Source organism: Chlorocebus sabaeus, chromosome 22 (assembly GCF_047675955.1).
Source record: "Chlorocebus sabaeus isolate Y175 chromosome 22, mChlSab1.0.hap1, whole genome shotgun sequence".
Lineage (NCBI taxonomy): Eukaryota > Metazoa > Chordata > Mammalia > Primates > Cercopithecidae > Chlorocebus > Chlorocebus sabaeus.
In genome coordinates this window covers 70,508,847-70,536,283 of record NC_132925.1, presented here as the reverse complement: position 1 = coordinate 70,536,283, position 27,437 = coordinate 70,508,847, and the positions used below count along the sequence as shown (strand labels likewise).

General features: G+C 42.8%; 1 protein-coding gene across 3 annotated transcripts in view; it reads right to left on the bottom strand.

The window, feature by feature from the left end:
* The window catches only part of FRMD4B (FERM domain containing 4B), a 363,826-nt gene that overhangs the window by 64,982 nt on the left and 271,407 nt on the right, over positions 1 to 27,437 (bottom strand). For all 3 annotated transcript variants that reach the window (XM_007984946.3, XM_007984948.3, XM_073009939.1), the window contains 2 exons: positions 14,754 to 14,810; positions 13,936 to 13,958 (listed from right to left, as the gene is read on the bottom strand). In XM_007984946.3, coding sequence (XP_007983137.3) covers positions 13,936 to 13,958; positions 14,754 to 14,810 — 80 coding nt within the window. The remainder of the gene's footprint in view (positions 1 to 13,935; positions 13,959 to 14,753; positions 14,811 to 27,437) is intronic.

The following is a 27,437-nucleotide window of genomic DNA, read 5'->3' as shown; positions in this document are numbered from 1 at the left end:
CAACACAGTGAAACCCCACCTCTACTAAAAATACAAAAAATTAGCCGGGTGTGGTGGTGTGTGCCTGCAGTCCCAGCTACTCAGGAAGCTGAGGCAGGAGAATTGCTTGAACCCAGGAGGCGGAGGCTGCAGTGAGCCAATCTTATGCCACTGCACTCCAGCCTGGGCGAAAGAGTGAGACCCTGTCTCAAATAATAATAATAATAATATTTTCAAGAAAGAGGCCATAATCAACTCCTTAAATTGGAGAGATGGTCAGGGAGGCTGAGCAAAGCTTTTGGGTGGACAACTCAGGAGGTTTGTTCTAGGAGACTCTAGCAAGTGACCTGAACTAGCAGTGACAAAATATGAGTGCTGTCATCTAATCCCCCAAAAGAAATACTTCTAAAGGGCCAGGCGCAGTAGCTCATACCTATAATCCCAGCACTTTGGGAGGCAGAGGTGGGTGGATCACCTGAGGTCAGGAGTTCAAGACCAGCTTGGCGAACATGGTGAAACCCTGTCTCTACTAAAAATATGAAAATTAGCTGGGCGTGGTGGCGGGTGCCTGTAGTCCCAGCTACTCAGGAGGCTGACGCAGAAGAATTGCTTGAGCCTGGGAGGCGGAGGTTTCAGTGAGCTGAGATCATGCCACTATATTCCAGCCTGGACAACAGGGCAAGATTCCCTATCAAATTAAAAAAAGAAAAGAAAAAAAAAAAGAAGAAATACTTCTAAGCAACAACAGCTCTCTCACTGGGTATTACCAGGTGGCAGAGACTGGGCTAACCCCATTCTCTACAGGCGTATTATGCTATTAACATCAGTGTCCCTGTTTCGTGGATGTGAAAACAGAGAGTTGAGAGAGATTAAGCAATTTAAACCCACAAAGCAAATGCGACTCCAAACCTGTGCTTTAACCACTTTGCCTTACTCCTCCAGGATTCTAGGAAGAGGGGACAGGAAATGGGGAAGGAGCAGAGGAAAGATTTTAACTTTGAGGCTTCAGCATTTATCATTATGGTGGCCACTGATTAATTCCATCAAAATATGTATTGCTTAGGTGAGGACAGTCTACCTTTTTCAACTAGATCAAACTGGATTACCCCAAACTGATTAACCACATCAAGGATCTGAACATAGATAACAAGACTTCATGTGTTAGCAGTGTTTCCTGAACCATACCAAACCAGAACAAACCAAACAAAAACCATAGGCTAATTGTCCCTTAGTATCGAGGACACCAAATTTAGGGTTTTTTGTTGTTGTTGTTTTGGTTTTTTTTTTTTTTTTTTTTTTTTGAGACAGAGTCTCGCTCTGTTTCCCAGGCTGGAGTGCAGTTGCAAAATCTCGGCTCACTGCAACCTCCACCTCCTGGGTTCAAGCGATCCTCCTGCCTCAGCCTCCCCAGTAGCTGGGACTATAGGCAACTGCCACCATGCCTGGGTAATTTTTATATGTTTAGTAGAGATGGAGTTTCACCATGTTGGCCAGGCTGGTCTGGAATTCCTGACCTCAAGTGATCTGCCCGCCTCAGCCTCCCCAAGTGCTGGGATTACAAGCATGAGCCACCGTGCCCGGCCCCAAATTTAGTTTTTAAAAAATACTTTTACATGAGCTGCAAAACCAGACTCCAGTCATTTTCAGCAGAACCTTAAAACAGGGAGTCCAAACTGCTACAGGTGAGAAGTCCAATATATCAATTAAGGCTCCTTAACCCACACAAGGTATTCCTGAAGCCCCACTTTTTATACTGACTCAAAAAGCTCCAAGTAAGATCTCTACCCTGGATGAGTTATCTCTGTTACTGTTAGGGGATACTAAGGCCTGGGATGGGCTGAAGAAAACAAGAAACAAGCCGACACTTTTATTCACAGTCAATCATATGCAAAGGCAGAAAGCTAGAGCTCAAGTTCATTCAATGCCTCATGCCACTCCTGATTATCGCAAATGAGTTGAGAAAAACTGATTACAGACTGAGCTAATTGCGTAACAGCTAAAAGAAAGAGGCCTCCTCACTTTCTACCCATCCAGACTAAACTTAAAAGACAGCAGTTCCACCCAGCCAGGTAAGCAAGGTGGATTCATTTGGTCCAACCCCTGAATGCGCAGATGAGAGAAACAAGGCCCACTGAAAGTTGAAAACTTACCAAAGTTCCCACGGTAGGTGGCAACAGATCTAAGGGACCAGAGGTTTGTTCTCGGGACAACTGCAGGCCGGAGCACAAGAGGAGGAAGAGGAAGAGAAAAGAATTGGAAAGCTAGGGAGGAACGGAAGAAGAGGGAGGGGCCGGGAAAGGAAACAGCCAGCTGGCTGTGCCAGACCTTGCTCTCCTCCCCTCCTAAGCCACAGGGCCTTTCCATTCTTGGAATTTCCTCCCTATCCCATTTAAACCTTTCTTGATCAGATCTTAACCCAAGTCAGGTTGCAGCTATTTACAGAGTGAAAAGTGAGAACTGAAAGAATTATGTAAGCCTTTCTCCTGGCCTCTGGCCAAAGCTAGGGATGCCTCCCACTGTTTCTGAGCAAGGTGGGAAGTTGTTGGCCCATCCTTCATCCAAAGAAGCTCCTTCACAGGGCTACAGGTGTGAGCATGCAAAGAAGGCCTTCATGGGGGTTTAGGTGTGAGCATGCATTTCTAGGCGTCATGCATTTCTAGCGCCTTCACGGGGGTTCAGGTGTCAGCATGCATTTCTACACCATCTCTGGTCCCCAGTTCCCTCAGACCTCTCAGCTCCTCTTTCATAGGACGATAAAAGATATTATTTGGGCTTTTATTTTATTTACGTATTCATTTATTGAGACAGAGTCTTGCCCTGTCGTCCAGGCTGGAGTGCAGTGGCATAATCTCGGCCCACTGCAACCTCTGCCTCCTGGGTTCAAGTAATTCTCCTGCCTCAGCCTCCTGAGTAGCTGGGATTACAGGCACGCACCATCATGCACGGCTAATTGTTTGTATTTTTAGTAGAGACAGGGTTTCACCATGTTGCCCAGGTTGGCCTCAAATTCCTGAGCTCAGGCAATTAGCCGGCGTTGGCCTCCCAAAGTGCCAGGATTACAGGCGTGAGCCACAGCACTTTGGGCTCTTAAGGTGGCCATCCTAGGCACTGGCCGTGTGCGACAAGTGGAAGCATTTTACTTACACAAACTCATTTAGTCTTCATAGCACCCAAGATGTTGGTGCTCTTTCTAATTTACAGATGAAGAAACTGAGATTTAGAAAGATCACCTAGCTGCCCATTATTTTACTGGAGCTAGTACACAGCCAGCCAGTACATACCTAGGAAAAAATCAAAAAGACCAACCAACTAATCAGCTCTAGGCCTATGATTTACAGTAATAAGGTTTGGCCTTTAGAACTGCATTCAGTCCCAGGTCTCCCTGTTCCTAGTTTTGTGGTCTTAGATAAACTAACCTTTGTGAGCCTGGGTTTCCATATTATAAAAATACGAATACTGACCTGTTGAATAGGATTCTTGGGTATATTACCATAGAATGCTATGAAGGCACTTGCCTATGTTCAATAAATGTGTTCCTTCCTAGCCAGGTGTGGTAGCTCATGCCTGTAATCCAAGCACTTTGGGAGACTGAGACTGAGGTGGTCAAATTGCTTGAGCCCAGGAGTTTGAGATCAGGCTAGGCAATATGGTGAAATCTCATCTCTATGGAAAATACAAAATTAGCCAGACGTGGGGTACACACCTGTAGTCCTAGCTACTCGGGAGGCTGAAATGGGAAGATCACTTGTGCCCAGGGGGCACATGATCTTCAGTGATCCATGATCATGCCACTGCACTGTAGCCTGGACGACAGAGCAAAATCCTGCCTCAAAACAACAACAACGTTCCTTCCTTCCTGATGGTAGTATAATGAACCAAAGATTTTACCAAACACTTTATTCCTACCACTCTCTGCGCAGGCTGGTGGTGGATTATTACCATTGAGAAGAATCCCAAAGGGGTGATCTAGGTTAGAGTTGGCAGATTTAATATATTGGACATACTTAAAAATTTTTCGTTGTTCATCTGAAATTCCAATTTAACTGGGCATCCTATATTTTTATTTGCTAAATCTGGCAACTCTAAGGGTGTATAATAAACTGCCTGGGAAAAGAACTTTGAAAGTAACTTGTCAAGTTACGAGTTGTGAGCAGTTTGGCGCTTGGTTTGACAGGGTCTATTGGTAACCAGTGGAAGCTCAGCGTAGAAACTCACTTTTCCAACATCATGATCCACGGGATTGGTGTCAGCCTTTTATTTTCTCAGCATTCTACCAAAGACGCATCCTGTAGCAGGAAACCGCTTGTGTTCTGGGAAGTGCAGTGTCCTCTCAGCTAGAATTCCTTTGTCATTACATTTTTGTCTGTGGCCTAACTTGTAACAGGGGACAATTGCTCTGCCCATCTGCATGCTTGATGGGGATCAACTGTCAAGGTATTTGTTTTTAGGTCTAAGGAATTTCCAATGAGAATGAAAATGTGATGAGAGATTTTTCTAAACGTCAGCCAGCTCCCTGAGGACCCCGATTGTGTCTACTTTGAACCTTTAACTCTCTTAATAATGGGTAGAAGAAACATCATCGATAAGAATGACAGACTGGGAAGCAGGTTAACTCGAAAATCTGTAAATATTTTTTAAAAATTTTATTTTTCTCCTGTTAAATTCATAGAAACAAAGTAGAATGGTGGTGGCCACGGACTGCAGGAGGAGTGAATGGGGAGCTGTTTAATGGGTGCAGAGTTTCTGTTCCTCCAAGATGAAAAAGTTCTGGAGATTGGCCATACAACATAAACACGGCCAGTCGCGGTGGCTCACACCTGTAATCCCAGCACTTTGGGAAGCTGAGGCGGGTGGATCGCCTGAGGTCAGGAGTTCGAGACCATCCTGGCCAACATGGTAAAACCCTGTCTCTACTAAAAATACAAAAAATTAGCCGGGCGTGGTGGTGTGTGCCTGTAATCCCAGCTATTCAGGAGGCTGAAGGAGGAGAATCGCTTGAATCCAGGAGGTGGAGGTTGCAGTGAGCCGAGATCATGCCACTTACACTCCAGTCTGGGCAACAGAGCGAGACTCTCTCAAACACACACACACCCAACATAAACATTACTTAACACTACCAAACACTACTTTTAAAAAAGGTTGAGATGATAAATTTTACGTATATTTTACTACAATTTTTAAAAAAATTATTCTTAAATCTAGAGTTAGAAAAAGGATACATAGGCCAGGCATGGTGGCTCACGCCTGTAATCCTAGCATTTTGGGAGGCTGAGGAGGCGGGTGGATCACAGGTCAGAAGATTGAGACCATTCTGGCTAACATGGTGAAACCCCGTCTCTACTAAAAATACAAAAAATTAGTCGGGCATGGTGGCATGTGCCTGTAGTCCCAGCTACTTGGGAGGCTGAGGCAGGAGAATTGCTTGAACCCGGGAGGTGGAGGTTGCAGTGAGCTGAGATCACGCCACTACACTCTAGCCTGGGTGACAGAGTGACTCTGTCTCAAAAAAAAAAAAAAAAAAAAGAAGAAAAGACAAAAAGAGAAAGAACACAGAAAGGAAAAACAATCAATGCAGACAATGTTTTCCTACAAAAGAATGGAAAGTCAAAGAAATGTGTTTCTCTCCTGGGAAACTTCCTGCTAGACAAGTGAAAAATTACTTATGGTCAACTTGAAGTCCCAACTCTTTAATCCCTCTTCCTGTATGTGTAATTCAATGTGTCTTTCCTGATCACACAAAAAAATGGATTAACCACATTAGCCATCGGAACACAGATAACAAGACTGTATTGTTATGTGTTATGTTATCCCTTACTGTGTTTCCAGAATCAAACCAAAAGGCGTGGAAATGCTTATCGGTGGGGGAATGTAGAATTCTCCCTCAACAATGTCGTCCCACAGCTCCCGTAGACTCTGGATGGTTTGCACTTTGAGAAGTGGAATTAGTTCATGTCATGCTACTTTCTATTCCTACCGAATGCCACACATGCCTGTGTCTCAGCCAGCCGCTACCTGAAGAGGCCAAGTATGCTGAGTTCATTTCATGACCAAGTAGCCGTGATGGGTGTAACGGCTCCACTCCAGTGGAGAAAGAAACTGAGAACTCAAATGGATCAAGAGAGTTACTTCCTGTATAGGACTGATCCTCTGTGGTGGTAGTAACTGTCTAAAGATGTATTAAGGTGGGACTTAGGGTTTTTGTGTTCATTTAGTTGCATCAGGTTTAGGGTTTTTGTGTTCATTTAGTTGCATCAGGCTTTTTTAAGCTGTGAAATGCAAGGGGTTTTGAAATGTAAAATACTTAAGCTGTGAAATGCAGAAGCCTGACTTCTACTCTGATTCTGTGGTTCATAGAGTAGAGTGTGTAGTCCAGCAAGAGGCTGAAAATAAGTGTGGAAAATGCTGCCTATGTGTCCCCTTCTGGGAGATCTATAGCGCTCATGAGCAGATTGAAAACTCAGCCAAGAGAACTCGGGGAACTTTGTTTAACTTTTAACTAAGTATTGTAGAGAGGAAAATCACTTCTCAAGAGTTTTTTTCACAAAAGTGTTTTGTTGATTCATCAAAGGCCCGACCTGAAATAAGACAAAAACATTCCATTTCTGTCAAGTAAGCCTTCTTTATTCAGCTGGCCAGGAAGGTAATGATTCTTACAAATTTGTGTTGGGATACGAAGAAAGAAACTGGCTGGATACAGTCGCTCACACCTGTAATCCCAGCACTTTTGGGAGGCCAAGTCTGACAGATTACGAGATTTGGGTGTTTGAGACCAGTCTGGCCAACATGGTGAAACCCCATCGCTACTAAAAGTAAAAAAAATTAGCCAGGTGTGGTGGCTAATTTCAAGAATTGCTTGAACCCAGGAGGCGGAGTTTGCAGTGAGCTGTAATTAAACCACTGCACTCCAGCCTGCGCAACAGACCGAGGATCCATCTCAAAAAAACACAACAAAACAAAAACCCGAAAAACAAAAAAGGAAACCTCTAACAGTGGTAAAATGCATGTGGTTTGGAGCCCTAATCTGCCACTGTCTAGCTATGTGACCTAAGTAGTAAGCTATTTAACAGCTACAAAGTTCAGTTTTCGTACCTATAAAATGGGGACAATGACAGTGCCATCACAGGGTTGCTGTGAGGATTAAATATATTAATAACAGTAACAATAGCAAATATTGTTTATTGAGACAAAGAAACGGTTCCAGAGAGGCTAGGCAAACTACCCACAGGTACATAACAAGTGGCTGGGCCTGGATTTGAACCCAGGCAGTTAAATTCCAAAGCTCCTCTCTTCACTACAGCCTCCCCATTGATTCCAGTGGGTACTTAGCATAGCGCCTTGCCCACAGGAGATGATATTTTTATTATTGATATTGACGGTAAAGGCTCTGGAAATGAAATTAGATTTCAGAGCTTTAAGTGCTCCAGAGGTGTAAGAACTAAGGGGCAAATTTCTTGAAAGTGTTTTTATCCTCCGTTAACTAGTCTCCAGAGCATCCAAGGAAATTCCTTTCCCATGGGAAATAGCTGCATTTTTTTGTAGCACAGCTGTAAATTGTGAATATTCCCTTCCCACTTGAAGCTAAGTGTTAACATACTCTCATTCTGACCCGGCATTGAATTGCAAAATGTACTCACTCACTTTTTCTTACAAGTAGAAGCACCCTAATCACATAGTTACTTGGTAACTTTCACCTCTCAAAATCTTAAAAAAAAAAAAAAAAAAGAAAAGAAAAGAAAGAAAAGGCCAGGCACAATGGCTCACGCCTGTAATCTGTAATCCCAGCAGTTTGGGAGGCTGAGGACGGTGGATCACGAGCTCAGGAGTTCAAGACCAGCCTGGCCAACATGGTGAAACCCCGTCTCTACTAAAAAATACAAAAATTAGCTGGGCATGGTGGTGGACGCATGTAATCCCAGCTAGTTCAGGAGGCTGAGGCAGGAGAATTGCTTGAACCCAGATGGCAGAGGTTACAGTGAGCTGAGATCACACCACTGCACTCCAGCCTTGGCAACAAGAGTGAAACTCTGTCTGAAAAAAAAAAAAAAGCTTTGCTTTTACAAACTTTTTTGTGGCTGGCAGCTGGGTGATAAAGCCTTGCCTCCTTGCCGTGTCAGCTTTCAGGAATTCTCTGTTTGTCTGTGTTGTGTTACCCAAGTAGCCTGTTATCTTTGCAGTTTAAGGGCTGACTTGGAAATTCAGACTGTCATCTATTTAAAGAAAATGGAAGTCCCCACTCCACTATTTTAATTAACTTTCAGAGAGCAGGGTTTCCTACTGGTTCTGATAATGTTAACTTAAAATACTCTGAAGGAAACACGGCAGGAAGCAAAATAAAAAGGGGAGGATTGCTATTTTTAAAGGCATTCTAGGAAGAAGAGTTTGAGCAAAGCCATGAAGGCACATAGCATGGGCTACACGGAGAAAAAGGAAGAGAGGCATGAGCAGATACTAAGGAGTATGCACAACAGAGAATGGGAGATTAAATGTGTAATGCCGACCAAGTATGGCCTTGAACGCCAGGTTGTGGTGTTGGTGGGCAGGTGTCTGTGTGCAATGAGAAACTAAGAGATTTTTAGAAATAAACAACAACGATCAAATCTATGTCTTAGGAAGGTAGCTGGAGGTTACGCGCAGGCAGTAGTGTGTGGCGGAATCAGAACAGATCTGAGAACTCACCAGCAATGTAACAATCTCTTTGGGCTTAAATTTTACATTTATTACTTTGTTCAGTGGCGATAACAGCTATTGTGGTAGGACTGAATGAAATCAGACATGGACATTTAAAATAATGCCATAGGCCAGGTGCGGTGGCACACGCTTGTAATCCCAGCACTTTGGGAGGCCTAGAAAGGCGGATCACCTGAGGCCAGGAGTTCAAGATCAGTCTGGCCAGTGTGGTGAAACCCTGTCTCTACTAAAAATACAAAAAATAGCTGGGCGTTGTGGTGCTCATCTGTAATCCGAGCTACTCGGGAGGCTGAGGTATGAGAATTGCTTGAACCCGGGAGGTGGAGGTTGCTGTGAGCCGAGATCACACCACTGCACTCCAGCCTGGGCGACAGAGTAAGACTCCATCTCAAAAAATATATAAAATAACACTGTAATACTCAATTATTAGTTCAACACATAATTCACACACACACACACTTTTACAGTCAGGCTGAATGGGAGGGAATGAGGACTGAGAAAGTTGTGCTGATCAACAGAAGGAAAGGAGGGAGCTATCTGACAGGTGGAAAAAAGATGGGAAGGGAAAGGGGAAATCTCAGACAGCATTCAAGAGAGAATGGAGCTGTAATTCAAAGGGAGACAGTGGAAGAGGAGCTGGTTTGGAGGCTGGGCTGTTGTTGGTGAGGTCAGCTTTGGAAATGCTCAAGAAAGAGGTGGATATTCACAAGGAGTGGACTAGGGCAGCCTTAAGAATTAGGTGTTCAGTTATTGTTTTTACTGAAAAAGCCACTTTGCCTAGGAAGGTATTTGGGGACATATTTTGGTCATCATTTATTTATTTATTTATTATGTTTTTTGAGAGAGTCTCAATGCCTGTAGTCCCAGCCACTTGGGAGGCTAAAGCAGGAGAATCGCTTGAACCCAGGAGGCGGAGGTTGCAGTGAGCCAAGATGGCGCCATTGCACTTCAGCCTGAGAGACAGAGTGAGACTCTGTCTCAAAAAAACAACAACAACAACAAAAAAAACCCCCAGCATTTTGGGAAGCTGAGGCGGGCAGATCACTGAAGTCAGGAGTTTGAGACCAGCCTGGCCAACATGGTGAAACCTCATCTCTACTAAAAATACAAAAATTAGCTGGGCATGGTGGTATGTGCCTATAATCCCAGTTACTCGGGAGGCTGAGGCAGGATAACTGCTTGAACCCAGGAGGTGGAGGTTGCAGTGAGCTGCACTCCAGCCTGGGTGACAGAGCAAGACTAAAAATAAATACACACAGATGTTCATCACAGCATTTTTTATATTAGCTTTATGGGGAAAAAAGCTAATATAAATAACACCATGATGAACATCTTTTTTCCCATTATATGGGAAACAAGTAATATTTGTAACAGTAGGGGAGTCCATCATGTCCATCAATTTGGTAAAATAAAATGGATTGCAGGAACTGTTCTAAGTACTTTACAAATGCAATATTAATTCATTTAATCCTCACAGCAATCCTATGGAGTATGTATTATAATTGTAAGTCCCATTTTACAGATGAGGAAACTGAGGCTTGGAGATTTTAAGTAATTTGTTCAAGATTACACAGGTAATAAGTAGCCGACCTGGCATTTGAATCAGGCTGTCTGGTTCCACAGTCTCTGCTCTAACCACTACAACATTGCCTCATGGTATTTTATTTTACCTGACTTTCTTTTTGTGTTTTTTATTTTTATTTTTATTTTTCTGAGACAGAGTTTTGCTCTGTTGTGCAGGCTGGAGTGCAGTGGCGTGATCTCTAGCTCACCGCAACCTCCACCACCAGGTTCAAGCAATTCTTCTGTCTCAGCCTCCCCAGTAGCTGGTATTACAGGTGTGTGCCGCCATGCACAGCTAACTTTTGTATTTTTAGTAGAGACAAGGTTTTGCCATGTTGGCCAGGCTGATCTCAAACTCCTGGCCTCAAGTGATCCGCCCATCTCGGCCTCCTAAAATGCTGGGATTACAGGAGTGCACCTGGCCTTGCCTGATTTTCTTTTCCTTTTTTCTTTTCTTTTCTTTTCTTTTTTTTTTTTTTTGTGACACAGTCTCACTCTGTCATCCAGGATGGAGTGCAGTAGCACCATCTTGGCTCACTACAACTCCACCCTCTGGGTTCAAGTGATTCTTTCACCTCAGCCTTCCAAGGAGCTGGGTGTGTGCGCGCGCGACCATGCCAGCCCAATTTTTTTTTTTTTTTTAGACAGTTTCACTCTTGTTGCCCAGGTTGAAATGCAATGACTCGATTTCGGCTCACCGCAACCTCTGCCTCCTGGGTTCAAGCGATTCTCCTGCTTTAGCCTCCCAAGTAGCTGGGATTACTGGCATGTACCACCATGCCCAGCTAATTTTGTATTTTTAGTAGAGACAGGGTTTCTCCATGTTGGTCAGTTTGGTCTCAAACTCCTGACCTCAGGTGATCCACCTGCCTTGGCCTCCCAAAGTGCTGGGATTATAGGCGTGAGCCACTGCACCTGGCGCCAGGTGCCTGATTTTCTCAGAAGAGTTTTATAACAAGGCAGGGTCTGGTGGCTTGCACCTGTAATCCTAGCACTTTGGGAGGCCAACATAGGCAGATCAGCTGAGCCCAGGAGTTTGCGACCAGCCTGGGTAACATGGTGAATCCCTGTTTCTACAAAAAATACAAAAATTAGCCAGGTGTGATGGTGTGTACCTGTAGTCCCAGCCGCTCAGGAGGCTGAGATGAAAGAACTGATGGAGCCAGGAGGTGGAGGTTATAGTGAGCTGAGATCATGCCACTGCACACCAGCCTGGGTGACAGAACAATGAAATGCTCTGTCTCAAAAATAAACAAAAACAAAACAAAACAAAAACAAAGAGGAGTTTTAGAACAAAACTTTGGAGGAAAAACATATCCTCTCTATTCGGGGGAGGAGAAGATCAGACAGGGAGAGCATGGTAATTTACGAAGTGCTCCCATATCTCCTCAAAACCAACCTGCAAAGCCATTGTTTTGATTAACCCCAATTTATAGAGGAGGGAACCGAGGTTCAGAAAGGATAAGTGGCCACTCAGAGGGATGCTGCCAGTCTACGTGATTTCCAGTCCCACACTCTCTCCACTACTTAGCGTAGTTTGGACAATTTCAAAACAGTGTGCGCCACCTCAACCCCATGATCACTCAGGAAAACCACCAGGAACAAGCTCAAGTGAAGGCAAAGGCCTGGACTGGGCTTGCCCAGAATTAACTTGCCAACCTTGATGGCCTAGGGCTAAAATATTTGAACAACTGAAGGACTGTCCCTTTTAGGTCTTCCTTTGCCTCAGGTAAGGGATCTTCCCTAAGGAAGGCTTGTGAAATTAACCTTTCTCTTTCTATTCTCCACCTCCCCTACAACTATAGGTTATTATAGCTTCTTCAGAACAATCTTAGTCTCAAAAATCTCATCAGAGGTAGCTAAGAGACCAGACAGGACAATAGTAATAATGAGGATAATAATAACTAAATTAACAGTAGTAGCCCAAGGGTGTAGATTATTTGCTGTAAGCCAGATGTTGCCCTGAGCAACGTTTACATACATTTGATTCTCATGACAGTTTTATGAGAAAGGTACCATTTTACTGATGAGGAAACTGAGGCTCAGAGGGCGTCAGTCACAGGCTTGAAGGGCTAAGTGGGGAAGGTGGGTTAGCAATCCACAGATGATTGAGTGTGAGCTTTTGGGCCCTGAAACGCTCATTTACTTTATCATCACCCCCCCCACATGATTTCTTACCTAGAGTTGTTTTTTAAAAATCACCCCCATAAATTACTGTGTTCCTTGCATATCTGATATTCCCAGGAAACGTGGTTTTTCTGGGAAAGACAAGAGTAGAGACACAGTAGCTTTTTTTTTTTTGAGTCTCACTCCGTCACCCAGGCTGGAGTGCAGTGGTGCGATCTCTGCAACCTTCGCCTCCCAGATTCAAGCAATTCTCCTGCCTTAGCCTCCTGGGTGACTGGGACTACAGGTGCCTGCCACCTTGCCCAGCAATTTTTATATTTGTAGTACAGACAGGGTTTCACCATGTTGGCCAGGCTGGTCTGGAACTCCTGGCCTCAAGTGATCCTCCCTCCTCGGCCTCCCAAAGTGCTGGGATTACAGGTGTGAGCCACCATGCCCAGCCTCACGTGTGAGCCTTTAATGATACTAATGGCCTATAAACTACTTTATCCTCTTTTTTTTTGTTTTTAATCTCCTGCCCTTTTCTTTCCATTAAAAACAATTGGTGTTTGATTTTCATGATTTCTTCAAATTTCTTAACCTAGAAAAATGTAAATACACACACAGGGAGGGAGACAGAGAGAGAGAAAGCACAAACCAGAACTGGTGGGAGATTGTGGTGAGGAATCATGGTGTTTTAAGTGGCATTCTTGAACATCCTACCAAAGCTGAATGGGCAGATGACAAGAGTGTTGGGAGTTTCTGAAGTGAAGTACAACTCCGTAACTGGAAGTTTTCAAGCTTGGAAGGCATTATTGTGTTAGTCCGTTAAGGGGCGCGTTATTCAAAGACTTGGCTGGGAATGAGTGCTAGGTGATCTGTAAATAATCTACGAGTAAACGTCTACCAGGAGTCGAACATTAACATCGTAGAGGCCGGGCTTTCAAAGGGGTCACTGGCCTACAAAGGGAAGCATTGCCTCCACCCTTTAACTGTTTCTACAACTCCAACGATTGCACTAAAAGGACAGAATGGAGCAGGTAGAGGGTGAATTCAAATATAAACACTCTCTGTGGATGTGGCCAGTGAGGCAGTTAGAACCAGTGAGTGTCTCCGCAGCAACAATACAACTGTTAGGTCAAGTGTATGAAGGGTGAGGCCCCTCTGGGGCAGCTGCGAAAGAAAGCCCTTATTAATCCCTTAACTAAGCAGCTGATGGATTTAATCTTTTTGTGCATACATTATAACTCTTCGAATACAAGATTATTGTAAGGTTTTTTTTTTTTTATCAGCATAAGCTACCAAAGCTTTTTATAGATTTCTTCATCTCACTAATTAACAGATGACAGAAAACAGAACTTTGCAGAGCTTCTGGTTACAATTCGCTGGCATTCTGGCTTGAAAAACTGTAAGAAAGCGTCATTCCCTGATTCATTCACAAAAAGAATAGGTCTTTATTTGAAGAGCGAAGAGATCTCAGTCTCCTGCCTCAGAGTTCTACTTTCCTTTGATTTTGTATCCATTGTTATTTAAAATAACAGCATAAAATGATTCTTTAGGGTTATTTTGCATAGTAATATCAGAAGAGAAAATCATTACCTGGTATAATCTCCCTTGGCTTCCTAAAAACAAACAAACAAAAACAAATGGAGTTGATCAATATGTATTTTTGTTAAGCTAAATGAGTTTTATCTTGATTACTTCCCCTCTTAAAGTTCCTAAGTTTTGTTCTGAAGAGTGTTTCTCAGGACCGCTCTCCCTATAGCCATAAGAATTAGGCATTGATAAGAAAACGCTGACTGTCCTGTTAGGAATATTCCTTATTCTTAACAAAAGAAACATCTATATGTGAAAAAGCACGAATAATTATTTCTCACAGTACGTTTTTAAGATCACATGATAAATGCTTTTCATTCAAGTGGCGCACTTTTTAGACTGGAGGAAGACCTTTTAAACCACAATACAGGTAAACAAACATATACTATTTGTTTTCCCTTTACTTTTTAAACCAGCATGGAAACAGACTAACGCCTTTAAGAACTAAAGGGCTCTTTTACTGGACCACAAGAAAATGTACACAAAAGTTACTACATTTGTATGAAAATTACATCTGTTGTAACAACTGCTGCCTCCCAAATTCAAGTATCCCAGAGCTCTCTTCCAGGAATATGAGTTTAACTCTTTTCCTTCAGAGCAGGCTAAATTTCATTCTTCTTTGAGACTCACAATATCACATTGTAGCTCATGCAAACTATTCAAAAGCAGAAGACGGTGGCTCACAGTATTCATCAGCAAACAACTAACTGGCTTAAAAATCCAGCAGACACTGGCCCATGCAAAAGTTTCAGAGTTGCAGGCACTTAACAAAAACGAACAAACACAAGGGAGCTGCTAAGAGGCAGTTTGTCCAATCTTACCTGTAAAACAAACGCTGCTAACTTGAAGATGGTTTCGCTGTCTACTTCGATTTGCCCCTGTTGGTGGAAAAGGAAAGCATCATTGAACATGGGGCTATCCTAGGTTGTAGCAAATGACTCTGAAGTTGAGGAAGCTGTCACAGCTTGGCACCTCCAGTTTTCGATCAAATGCAGATCATACCATTGCAGGGGAAAGTGGGGGGTGTGGAGAGACTCATTGAGGGTTAAGGGGAAACCACTGTGTGTGTGTGTGTGTGTGTGTGTGTGTGTGTGTGTGTGTGTGTGTGTGTGTGTCTATTTTAAATAGCTCTGGTGAGGGATTATGTTTAGAGGGCAGTATTCAGGAAGAAATGGGAATGACTTTGAGGCTAAACATTCAGAAAACTTCTAAATGAAAATTTTTTATCTCTGCAAGTTCATTTTTAAGCACCCTGCAGATTTTCCTAGATTCATTTGTTGAGTGTTTTCCTGGGATAATTATTTTTTCCCTTGTGTTATAGTACAGTTATTTCAGTATACACACAATGCAAATATTATTAAAAATATAAATTCACTTCTGTGTCAATGACACATTGTTGAGTTCACATTTGTACTATTATAGATAAAATGTGAGGCCTTAAAAATCAGTTACAGCAAATGCTTTGAAGACTAAAATTCTGTTGATTTATATTGAAGTTTGAGGAACTCTATCAGTTTTCCATTTTTTTTTTTCATCATTCAAAACCCCAAAGAAAAATTGGAGCTCTGGGCCTTGGTAAAGAATGCTTTTTCAGGGTTTGGTACAGTGGCTCATGCCTGTAATCCCAGGACTTTGGGAGACTGAGGGAGAAGGATCACTTGAGGCCAGGAGTTTGAGACCAGCTTGGGCAACATAGAGAGACCTCATCTCTACCAAAAAAAAAAAAAAACAAACCTTTTTCTGTGGCCCAGTAGGGATGCATAGTTATGTGCAGAAAGGGTATAGCTCTATCAATAACACTCATATGCACCTTTATATTTTTTAAATTGTGATGATACATGAAATATTATTACTGAACCATATTATAACAATGAATGGTATAGAGGGATCTTTATTTTAAAAAAAGATTTCAGTGGTAATGTTAACCTGTAAGTTTTAACATATGCAAAAACAATTCCATGTAACCCCATTATTGCCTAAGTCCTGTATAATTAGTACTTGAAAAGGCATAGTGTTTAAGAACATGGAATTCCTGGAAATTGCCCTGCATTCTTTCTTCCTCCCTTCCACCTCTTGAATCTGAGCTGGAGTGTTTCCTAGTTATACCAAGTGCATCAATGGGGAGATTAAGTCATTTTAAAGTAAATATACAATAGACAGATTCACAGAGGTAGTCATGCTCAGTGAGGATTTCTGAAAGGATTGTGCTTTTCTCTCAGGTTTCCACGTGATTTGATGAGGGTTCTCAAAAAACAAACAATATTTTTAAACCCATAAAATAAAATGAGCAAATAAAAACCCCAGGGTGTTACAATGCCAGCAGTGATCATTATTCACGTTTCCCTTATATTACAAGATGAAAACAAATTAATTTCATCTTCTAACACACAGGCCGCCCTTCTGAAACCTGAGACAGAGGATCTGCTTCAAAGTTTTTTGCCTCAAAAGCTGACAGGCCCAGAGCCTTGGAATTCAAAGCTCGCCCATAATCTCTAGAAACAGATTACAAATTCAAAGGGAAGCCAAGTTGATTGTAGAAATCAACTGCTCTCCATCTTTCAGGCAGGAGACGGTGCTTTTCCAATCTGGTGAAAGATGATGAGGCGGTTCATCCAACAGGTGAGGTGGGTGTTAATCAAGATTAAATTTTAGAAAGGCTACATTCCTTAGTTCAAAGAAAAAGAAACTCACGGCAAGGGAAGAGGGCTAACAGGAGAACTCAAAAACATCGTTGGGTTTGAAATTAGGCAGGAACGCAAAGGTAAAGTCAAATGTGTCTTAAAATCTTAGAGAAGAAAAAATTAAGATGTTAAAAACACTAAAGATGAATAAAGCAAATTGAAAATTACTGCCAACTCCTCTGACATCCACGATCCCCCTTTGCCTCATCAGAACCTTACACAAGTCACCTGAAAAATATTTCCGACACCAACTTCTCAATTTAGTAAATGGAAGTTCAGCAGACAGAAAAACCTACAGCAGATATTCTTAGGGAAGCAGCCAAATAATTTTCTACTTTAGAAGGGTTATTAAGTATAAAAAGTGCTGAAATGAGGAACTGAGCAAGACAAGTACCAGGCTCAGACAGCTCCAGAAGAGTGGGGAGCAAATATCCAACTCACCTGTGGACTTTTCCACCTACACAAGTGGCCCCAATGCAGTTCTGGTGGAGGAGGGTGACGGTGCAGTGAAGGAGTGGGCTCTAGCAAAATCTTGTTCCAGGAAAAGAGAATGCATGCTTTGGCAAAGGACCCTATTCTTTTAAAACCCTCAGCCCCTACCTCACCTTCCATTGAACAATCACTGTTCTAGAAACCCCAGGCAACAAATTTTGAGTCCTAATACTGACTGTCAACGTTCTTTGACTCATTCACAGAGTTTACTAAACAATACATCAATCAGGTGTAACATTATTTGCCTAGTTCTCTGCAATTTCATTTGGTGAAATTTAATTAAGACTTACAAAGAACTCCAGGATTTCAAGCCTGAAGTGTAAAAGCTGTTTTGGAAGTGCTGTCTGCCCAGGATGGAACATTTCTTTTACTCTCAACCATGGCAACAGAGATAACCTTATAGGTACTGACTGGGCAAGCCAACACTTGAGAGGATCTCCTCCAAGAGAGAGGTAACAGGATCCTTCAGTGGGTTTCCATGACTGTCATGGATAAACAAAGAGAACCAGAGAAGTGAGTCAGATGATGTGGCTGAATGCACAAAGGTAATATGAACAGTATCAAGTCCCGGTGCCGCACCCTCATGGCTAATTTAGCTGGATTATAAGTTCAATCAGTAGGTCACTGGGTTCAGGTGCCACACAGGACATTTCATTCTTGTCCTTGGCTTCTTGGCTCAGTTGAACAAGACACCAGGCTAATGAGGTGATTATAGGTTTTGATTGCCAAGTAGGAGAACAGAATCAAAGACAGTTTTGGGGCTTGAAAGGGAAATTAGTGAAAATATGATTCCTATTTTTTTTTTTTTTTTTTTTTTGCAGATGTTGAGAGGCAATGAGGATCAGGAAGATGAAGTGTAATGTCCAATCCCCTCGAACATGGTAACTCTGGACTCCCTGTCCGGTGCTCTTTCCACTCTACCATGCACTAGTTAACTTTTTATGACTCCAGTGCAAATGTCTCATCAGGAATCCTCCAAAGGTATGTTTTTGGTAAAAACTGGAAACCGGTGAGCCTGTGGAAAAATGAATCCAAATGCTACCTCCACTGTTGCTGGGACTGTATGTTATCAACATACACTCTCAAAGAAGAGTGGGAAAATATTTCTTAAGACTGGTTCTCCTCTTCCCATATGGATCAGTACTTCATGGAAACTTACCTGCACTACATCAATGAATATTAATACTGTGGTCACAAATACTTAGGATTTAGACATACTTGAGAAACTACTGGGACACCTCAGTTTGTTTCCAAGCCTACTACTAATGATCTATTTTAAGTATAAGTCTTTAAAATTAACTTGTAGAATACCAACAAATAAATGTAGAAGAAATGAAAAAGAAAGAAAATTACCATTGCACCTCTCCTAGTACTAACTAATTCAGGCAATAATCTTCAATGAATAAAAACTACTGAAGTCTGGCTTAGTGGCTCACACACATAATCCCAGCACTTTGGGAGGCTGAGGTGGGGTCACTGCTTGAGCTCAGGAGTTTGAGATCAGCCTGGGTAGCATAGTGAAACCCTGCTCTACAAAATAGCAAAATTAGCCGGGTGTGGTGGCTCGTGTCTACATTCCCACTACTAGGGAGGCTGAGGTGGGAGGACGGCTGGAGCCTGGGATGTCAAAGCTGCAGTGTGTCGTGATCATGCCACTGCACTTCAACCTGGGCAACAGAGCAAGACCCTGTCTCAAAAACAAAACAAAACAAAAAACTCACAACTTTTTTTTTTTTTTTTTTTAAGACAGAGTCTCATATTGTCGCCCAGGCTGGAGTGCAGTGGCACGATCTTGGCTCACCACAACCTCCGCCTCCCGGGTTCAAGCGATTCTCCTGCTTCAGCCTCCCAAGTAGCTGGGATTACAGGTGCTGGCTACCATGCCTGGCTAATTTTTGTATTTTTTAGTAGGGATGAGGTTTCACCATATTGGCCAGGCTGGTCTCAAACTCCTGACCTCAGGTGATCCACCTGCCTCGGCCTCCCAAAGTGCTGGGATTACAGGTGTAAGCCACTGCGCCCAGCCAAAACCCACAACTTTTGAGTGAAAGTTTGATGAGAAAAAGGACAGGATATTTACATAATCACAAATAACTCTCCATAGATTACTTATTAATCACAAAAGGGAAAACAGTAACTCTTCCAAGGGGAAGCTGACACATACCATCCTAACCCTGTGATGAGATATTGCACATAGTTGGGTAGATTAGCTTCATGAGCCTCCTGATCGTAAGGTATGCATGGAGAAGGACACAACCCCACCTATCCTGTGAAACGAAAATGTTTCACAACTGGAAACTGGGGTTTGGGAAAAGTCTGATTTGTAGCATTAGTTGATGTCGGCAGTGTAAATACTCCCACCATGGCTGATTTCAAGCTATCAATATAACATCATAGAACACAGAGTTGGAAAGAGATGTGAGAATTAGCTCTCATGAGATGGTACAAGCTGGCTTCAGCACACCATGGTGTAGCATTCCTGTCAAAAATGCATTACTAGATCCAGTCATGAGGAACCATGAGACAGATCCAATCTGAGGGATATTCTATAAAACATCTGGCTTATACTCTTCCAAAATGTCAATATGATGAATACAAAAAAAAGAGGTTCCAACGTAAAGGAGACTGAAGAATCATGACAACTAAGTGCAGCATGCTATCCCAGATCAGGAGGAAATATTACAAGGACATTACTGGGACAACTGGACTGTATATTAGGCAATAAACAGTAGAGGTTTAATGTTAAATTTTCTGAATGTGATCATTGTAATAGGGTCATATAAGGGATGTCCTTGATCTTTTTTTTTTTTTTTTTTTTTTGGGACAGAGTCTCACTGTCACCCAGGATGCAGTGCAGTGGCACAATCTCAGGCTCATTACAACCTCTGCCTCCCGGGTGCAAGCGATTCTCCTGCCTCAGCCTCCCAAGTAGCTGGGGTTACAGGCACATGCCACCACACCCGGCTAATTTTTTGTATTTTTAGTAGAGACGGGGTTTCACCGTGTTAGCCAGGATGGTCTCGATCTCCTGACCTCATGATCCGCCTGCCTCGGCCTCCCAAAGTGCTGGGATTACAGGTATGAGCCACCACACCCGGCCTAGGATGTCCGTGATCTTAGGAAATATACAATGAAATATTTAGGGATAAACAAGTATGATGTCTGTAACTTATTCTCAAGTGGGTCAAAAAAATTTACATATGAAAGGACAAAGTGCAAATGGGGCCAAATGTTAAAAACTGGTAAATTTGGTTTGGCAGACATACTGGCATCTTTTGGTACTATTCTTTCAACTCTTCTGTAAGTTTGAAATTGTTTCATAATAAAAGTTTGAAGCCGGCTCCAGTGAGTGGTACGTGCCTGTAGTCCTAGCTACTCAGGAGGTGGAGTGGGGAGGATCACTTGAGCCTAGGAGTTCAAGGTTGCAGTGAGCTGTGATTGTGCCACTGCACTCCAGCTTGGGTGGCAGAGCAAGACCCCATCTCTTAAAAAAAAAGTTTGCAAAAAGAAAAATATGGACATATATTCCTGGAGTGGTGGATATCTGTTTTGACTGGCAAGTACCCTTCTCTTTTTTTGAGCAGACAATTCCACTCTTTTGGATAATTACTTCTTTCCCTACTGGCTCTAGTAGAAGCACATCATCATTTTTTGAGGAAGGATGGAACCTGCTCCAAGGACCCACTCAAGGATTTTCTGAATTAGACCAAAGAGAAGAAAGTTCCCCCCCTCTCTCTCTCTGGGGGCAAAGTTGGGAAGATGTGACCTAGAGGGAATCAGTGGCCACAGATGGAAAGGAGCTACTTGACATTGGTAGTCAACTGTATCCACTGCTGAGCAGGGCCAGACTTCAAAGCTTTTACAGTTCAAAAATAGACAAGAACGATACTCAAGCAGGGTGCTCTGGCTCACACCTGTAGTCCCAGCTACTCAGAAGACTGAGGTGGGAGGATCGCTTGAGCCAAGGAGTTCGAGGCTGCTGTGAGCTGTGATTGCACCACTGTACTCCAGCCTGGGTGACAGAGTGAGACCTGTCCTTAAAAAAAAATAAAAGGTTGGGGGGTAGGGGGACTATTTGGATGCTGTCTAGGATGCTCTCACTTTGAGAGCACCAACAAACAGTGCAAAGAACAGATGTGATAAGGACACAAATGTGTGAGTGCATGTAGCTGCCTGGAGTTTAACTCACATCTCATTTCTCCTGAGGACAGATCTACATGGAGGAAGGAATATGCTGGGTCAGAGAAATCCACACTGTTTTTGTTTGTTTGTTTGTTTCTGAGATGGAGTCTCACTTCTATCTCCTAGGCTGGAGTACAATTTCAGCTCACTGCAACCTCCACCACCCGGGTTCAAGTGATCCTCTCACTTCAGCCTCCTGAGTAACTGGGATTACAAGCACAAGCTACCACGCCCGGCTAATTTTTGTATTTTTAGTAGAGATGGGGTTTCACCATGTTGGTCAGGCTGGTCTCAAACTTCTGACTTTAAGTGATTCGCCTGCCTTGGCCTCCCAAAGTGCTGGGATTACAGACGTGAGCCGTGGCGCCTGGCGACCCACACTGGTTTTTATACAATTAGGCTGGTGGTGGAGGGGCCATGCCAACACTGAAGACCTGCTACTACCCTACAAGGCGATTCTTCCTAAGCCATAGAAACATATTCCTCTGTGCTAATGCCTATATGCCCCCTAGAAAGCCAGGCCATAGCTACTACATTTGTACCCCATTCCTACTCACATCCTTTGGGTACATTATTTTCTCCCTTTTTGTCCAAGCTAGTTGTTAGAGGTAATCTTTATGGAGGATAGTCTCAGTGATATAATGCCCATTCATTCTTCTAGATCAGGGTTTTGCAACCTCAGCAAAACTGATATTTTGAGTGAGAGAATTCTTTATTGTGAGGCTGCTCTGTGCACTGTAGGGTGCTAGGCAGCATCCCTGGCCTCCACTCACTAGGTGCCAATAGCAGCCTACCCCTAACTGTGACAACTAAAAACATCTGTAGACATTGCCAGATGTCCTCAGAATGGCCCCTAGTTAAGAACCACTTCTCTAGATTCTCTAAGTTTTGTTCTTGGGTTAGGCTAATCAGAAACCTACATAAAGCATAAGGGCTCATCCAGGTAAAATTGCCTTTTTGGAACTGTGTTCTGGCATTACTCCACTGGCTTATGTTGAAAAATAATATAAGTAACAACCCTCAGAGCTCATTATTTTAGTAACTCCAATGTGTTGTTGAGAACACTGTTTATTATACAATATGATATCCCACTGGGAGGACCCATGGGAGAAGTTTCTGATTTTCCACATCAGTACTGACTGTGCCCCTTCTGAGCAGCTCCTTTCCTTTTACCTTAATGACCACTCTGAGTTATGTAAGTGATTGTAACTCCCTCTTCACTTTGGCTCTTAAGAGAAGTTGAATTATAAATTTGTGGGCTAAATGCTTTATACTAACCATGCTAAATGTTTTATACTAACCTTAATCTTGGCAGCATCTCATTATTTCTACCTTTATTTTCTTACTTATAAATAACCCTAATTTCATCACTTATTATATTTTAGTATGTTTAGGATTGGCTTTTTTTTTTTTCTTGAGACAGTCTCTGTCTGTCGCCCAGGCTGGATTGCAGTGGTGCTATCCTGGCTCATGGCAGTCTTGACCTCCCAGGCTCAAGCAATTCTCCCACCTCAGCCTCCTGAGTAGCCAGGACTACAGGTGTGTATCACCATGCCTGGCTAATTTTTGTTTTTGTTTTTGAGATAGAGTCTCACTCTGTCACCCAGGCTGGAGTGCAATGGTGAGATCTCAGCTCACTGCAGCCTCTGCCTCCTGGGTTCAAGCAATTCTCCTGCCTCGGCCTCCCTAATAACTGGGACTATAGGTGCGTGCCACCATGCCAGGCTATTTTTCTGTATTTTTAGTAGAGATAGGGTTTTGCCATGTTGGCCATGCTGGTCTCGAACTCCTGACCTCAAGTGATCTGCCTGCCTCAGGCTCCCAAAGTGCTGGGATTACAGGTGTGAGCCATTGTGCCTGGCCATAATTTTTGTACTTTTTAGAGAGATGGGGTTTTGCCATGTTGCCCAGGTTGGTCTTGAACTCTAACCTTGCTTGGGCTCAAGCAATCCTCCTCCTTCAGCTTCCCAAAGTGCTGGGGTTACAGGCATGAGCCACTGCGCCCAGCCAGTACATTCAGTATTTACTTTTTTTTTTTTTTTTTTTTATTGAGGTAGATACAGTAAAATGTACAAGTCTCAGTGTACAGCTCAATACATTTTGACATGTGTTTGTTACTCATGTAATCATCTTCCAGAATAAGATAGCAAAATCAAACATTTTCACTAATGTTTTCATGTTAGGGAAATGTATATATTTGTTTTTTGGTTTTTTGGTTTTTTTTTTTGAGACAGAGTCTTACTCTGTTGCCCAGGCTGGAGTGCAGTGGTACTATTTCCACTCACTGCAAGCTCCACCTCCTGGGTTCACGCCATTCTCCTGCCTCAGTCTCCTGAGTAGCTGGGACTACAGGTGCCCGCCACCACGCCTGGCTAATTTTTTGTATTTTTAGTAGAGATGGGGTTTCACCATGTTAGCCAGGATGGTCTCGATCTCTTGACCTTGTGATCCGCCCGCCTTGGTCTCCCAAAGTGCTGGTATTACAGGAGTGAGCCGCCGCACCTGGCCAGGGAAATGTATATATTTCTATAAACTATATTAAATCAATACAATTATTTTGCTAGTTAAAAAAATGTAAAATAATCCTGAAAAACAATTTCAATTTGCAATTTTTTTTCAATATCATCTTTACTGGTTTGAGCAATTTTAAAATTACCAACCAATTTGAGTATTTCCCTTGCAAATGCATATTATTTGCTATTACCCACATGTGAAATGAGCCTTTGTTTACTTACCTATTTGAGAACCTATGTTTGATCTGAGTTGTGTATACATTACTAATAGTATTAACCCTTTGTCTTATCTACTAGGTACAAATTGTGTCCTTCAATCTGTTCTCCTTTGACATGCCCTTCTCCTAGACTGTGAAGTCTGGAAGAACCGTGGGGCCATGAGCAAGTTATTTTTTCCGAAACTCAGCTCCTCATCAGCAAAATGGAAGATAATATGATTAACTTTACTAAGTCATTTGAAGCAGCAGTCCCCAGCCTTTTTGGCACCAGGGACCAGTTTTGTGGAAGGCAATTTTCCCACAGACCAGGGTTGGGGGATGGTTTGGGAATAATTCAAGTGTATTACATTTATTGTACTCTTTATTTCTGTTATGATTACATTGTAATATATAATGAAATAATGATACAATTCACCATAATCATAATCAGTGGGAGCCCTGAGCTTGTTTTCCTGCAACCAGACCGTCCCACCTGGGGGTGATGGGAGACAGCGACGGATCCTCTGGCATTAGATTCTCATAAAGAGCATGCAACCTAGATTCCTTGCATGTGCAGTTCACAATGGGGTTCATGCTCCTATTAGAATCTCATGCTGCAGCTGATCTGACAGCAGGCAGAGCTCAGGCGGTGATGCGAGTGATTGGGAGTGGCTGTAAATATAGATGAAGCTTCGCTTGCTCACCCACCCGCTGCCCATCTCCTGCTGTGTGGCCCAGTTCCTAACAGGCCATGGACTGGTAGCAGCCTGTGCCCAGGGATTGGGGACCCCTGGTTTTAAGAGCATTCAATAAAGGATGAATGTAAAGCATTTGTCACAAAGCCTAGCATCCAAAGACTCTCTTCATGTTATTCTCCACACTAATGGTTGCCATGTTGCTTCTTTTTTTTTTTTTTGAGACGGAGTCTTGCTCTGTAGCCCGGGCTGGACTGCAGTGGCCGGATCTCAGCTCACTGCAAGCTCCGCCTCCCGGGTTTACGCCATTCTCCTGCCTCAGCCTCCGGAGTAGCTGGGACTACAGGCGCCCGCCACCTCGCCCGGCTAGTTTTTTTTTTGTATTTTTAGTAGAGACGGGGTTTCACCGGGTTAGCCAGGATGGTCTCGATCTCCTGACCTCGTGATCCGCCCGTCTCGGCCTCCCAAAGTGCTGGGATTACAGGCTTGAGCCACCGCGCCCGGCGCCATGTTGCTTCTTAAATTCATATAATTATATCTATTTTTAGATTATCTCCTTTGCTCTGGGTGGCTGTTCAAGTTTTATATAGTTCCATAACATTTAATCACTGTTCATTACAATATGTGTCAATATGTGATAGGATAAATGCTTTAATTTTCCATATGAATCTTTGACATTCTCTTATTTTCAAAGAAATTTTAAATTAATCTTATCAAGTTTAAAAAAAGAAATAATAATTTGTCTTTCTCTTTGCAACCATAGCACATTTCTAATGAAATAACTTTATTTTTTATTTGTTTTAGAAATGAGGTCACCCACGCTAAAGTGGAGTGGTACAATCACTGCTTACTGTAACATCAAACTCATGTGCTCAAGAGATCCTTTGGCCTCAGTCTCCTGAGTAGCTGGGACTACAGGCACGGGTCACCATGCCTGGCTAATGAAATCACTTTATTGTGATCATAAAGTTTTGTAATATACCTACAAATATCACACACATTCCATGTGAGGATTACTATTTAGTATTTTACATTTTGCTATACACATTTAGCAAACACTTTTTTTCATCTATTATCTGATTATTATCATGCAGGATTATTACTACTTTTAGTGTATTTAACTTGTAACCAATGTCTCACTGAAGCTAATAATGTTAACAAGTTTTAGCTAATTTATTTCCATTTTCTAGGCTAACAGTAAAATTGTCTCCAAATAATATTTTCATGTAGTTCTTTGCAATGTGCATGGTATATCTGGTTGCACTACATGAGATAGATGTTACGTCTTACTGCATACCTCTCATACGTGGCTGGTGGACTATAAGTTGGTATTGTTTTTGTTTTCTTTGAAAGTAGACATTTTAAAATTTTCATTTTATTTATTTATTTATTTATTTGAGACGGAGTCTCCCTCTGTTGCCCAGGCTGGAGTACAGTGGCGCAATCTTGGCTCACCACACCTCCACCTCCTGGGATCAAGCAATTCTCCTGCCTTACCTCCCGAATAGCTGGGACTACAGGTGTGTGCCACCATGCCTGGCTAATTTTTGTATTTTAAGTAAAGACGGGGTTTCACTATGTTGGCCAGGCTGGTCTCGAACTCTTGACCTTTTGATCAGCCCGCCTCGGCTTCCCAAAGTGCTGGGATTACAGGCATGAGTCACCGCACCTGCCCTATTTTTATTTTTTTAAAACAGAGTCTCACTCTGTCACCCAGGCTGGAGTGCAGTGGCGCGATACTGGCTCACTGCAATCTCTGCCTCCCGGGTTCAAGCGATTCTCATGCCTCAGCCTCTTGAGTAGCTGGGATTTCAGGTGCCTGCCACCATGCCCAGCTAATTTTTGTATTTTTAGTAGAGATGGGGTTTCACCATGTTGGCTAGGCTAGTCTTGAACTCCTGGCCTCAAGTGATTCACCCACCTCGGCCTCCCAAAATGCTAGGATTACAGGCATGAACCACCACACCCAGCTTATAAGTTGGTTTGAATTGACTTTTTTGCAGAGTCTACTAAAGCTTAACATACATATACACTATGGCTCAGCAATTTTCTCCTAAGTATACACCTAGCAGACATGTTTGCATATGTCCATGCAAAGACAGGCACTAGGATCTTCAAGGCAGTGCTATTTGTAATAATCAAATACTGCGAGGTACACAAATGCCTTTTTTTTTTTTGAGGCAGAGTTTCGCTCTTGTTGTCCAGGCTGGAGTGCAATGGCATGATCTCGACTCACTACAACCTCTGCCTCCCAGGTTCCAGTGATTCTCCTGCCTCACCCTCCCTAGTAGCTGGGATTACAGGCATGTGCCACCGCACCTGGTATTTTTAGTAAAGCCAGAGTTTCTTCATGTTGGTGAAGCTGGTCTCGAACTCCTCACCTCAGGTGATCCGCCCGCCTCGGCCTCCCAAAGTGCTGGGATTACAGGCGTGAGCTACCGCGCTGGGTCCACAAATGCCTATTAATAAGTAAATGAAGCTTGGTATATTCATACTATATACTACTATTCAGCAGTGAAAATGAACAAGCTGGGCACAGCTACATACGAGAATATGGATGAATCTCAAAAACATAATTTGAGTAAAAACAACCAGACAATAAAAGAATACATACTGTATGACTCCTGTCATACAAAGTTCAAAGTCAACCACAACTAAGAAATGCTGTTAAAAGCAATAGTAGGCCAGGTGCGGTAGCTCACGCCTGATCACCTAAGGTCAGGAGTTTGAGACCAGCCTGACCAA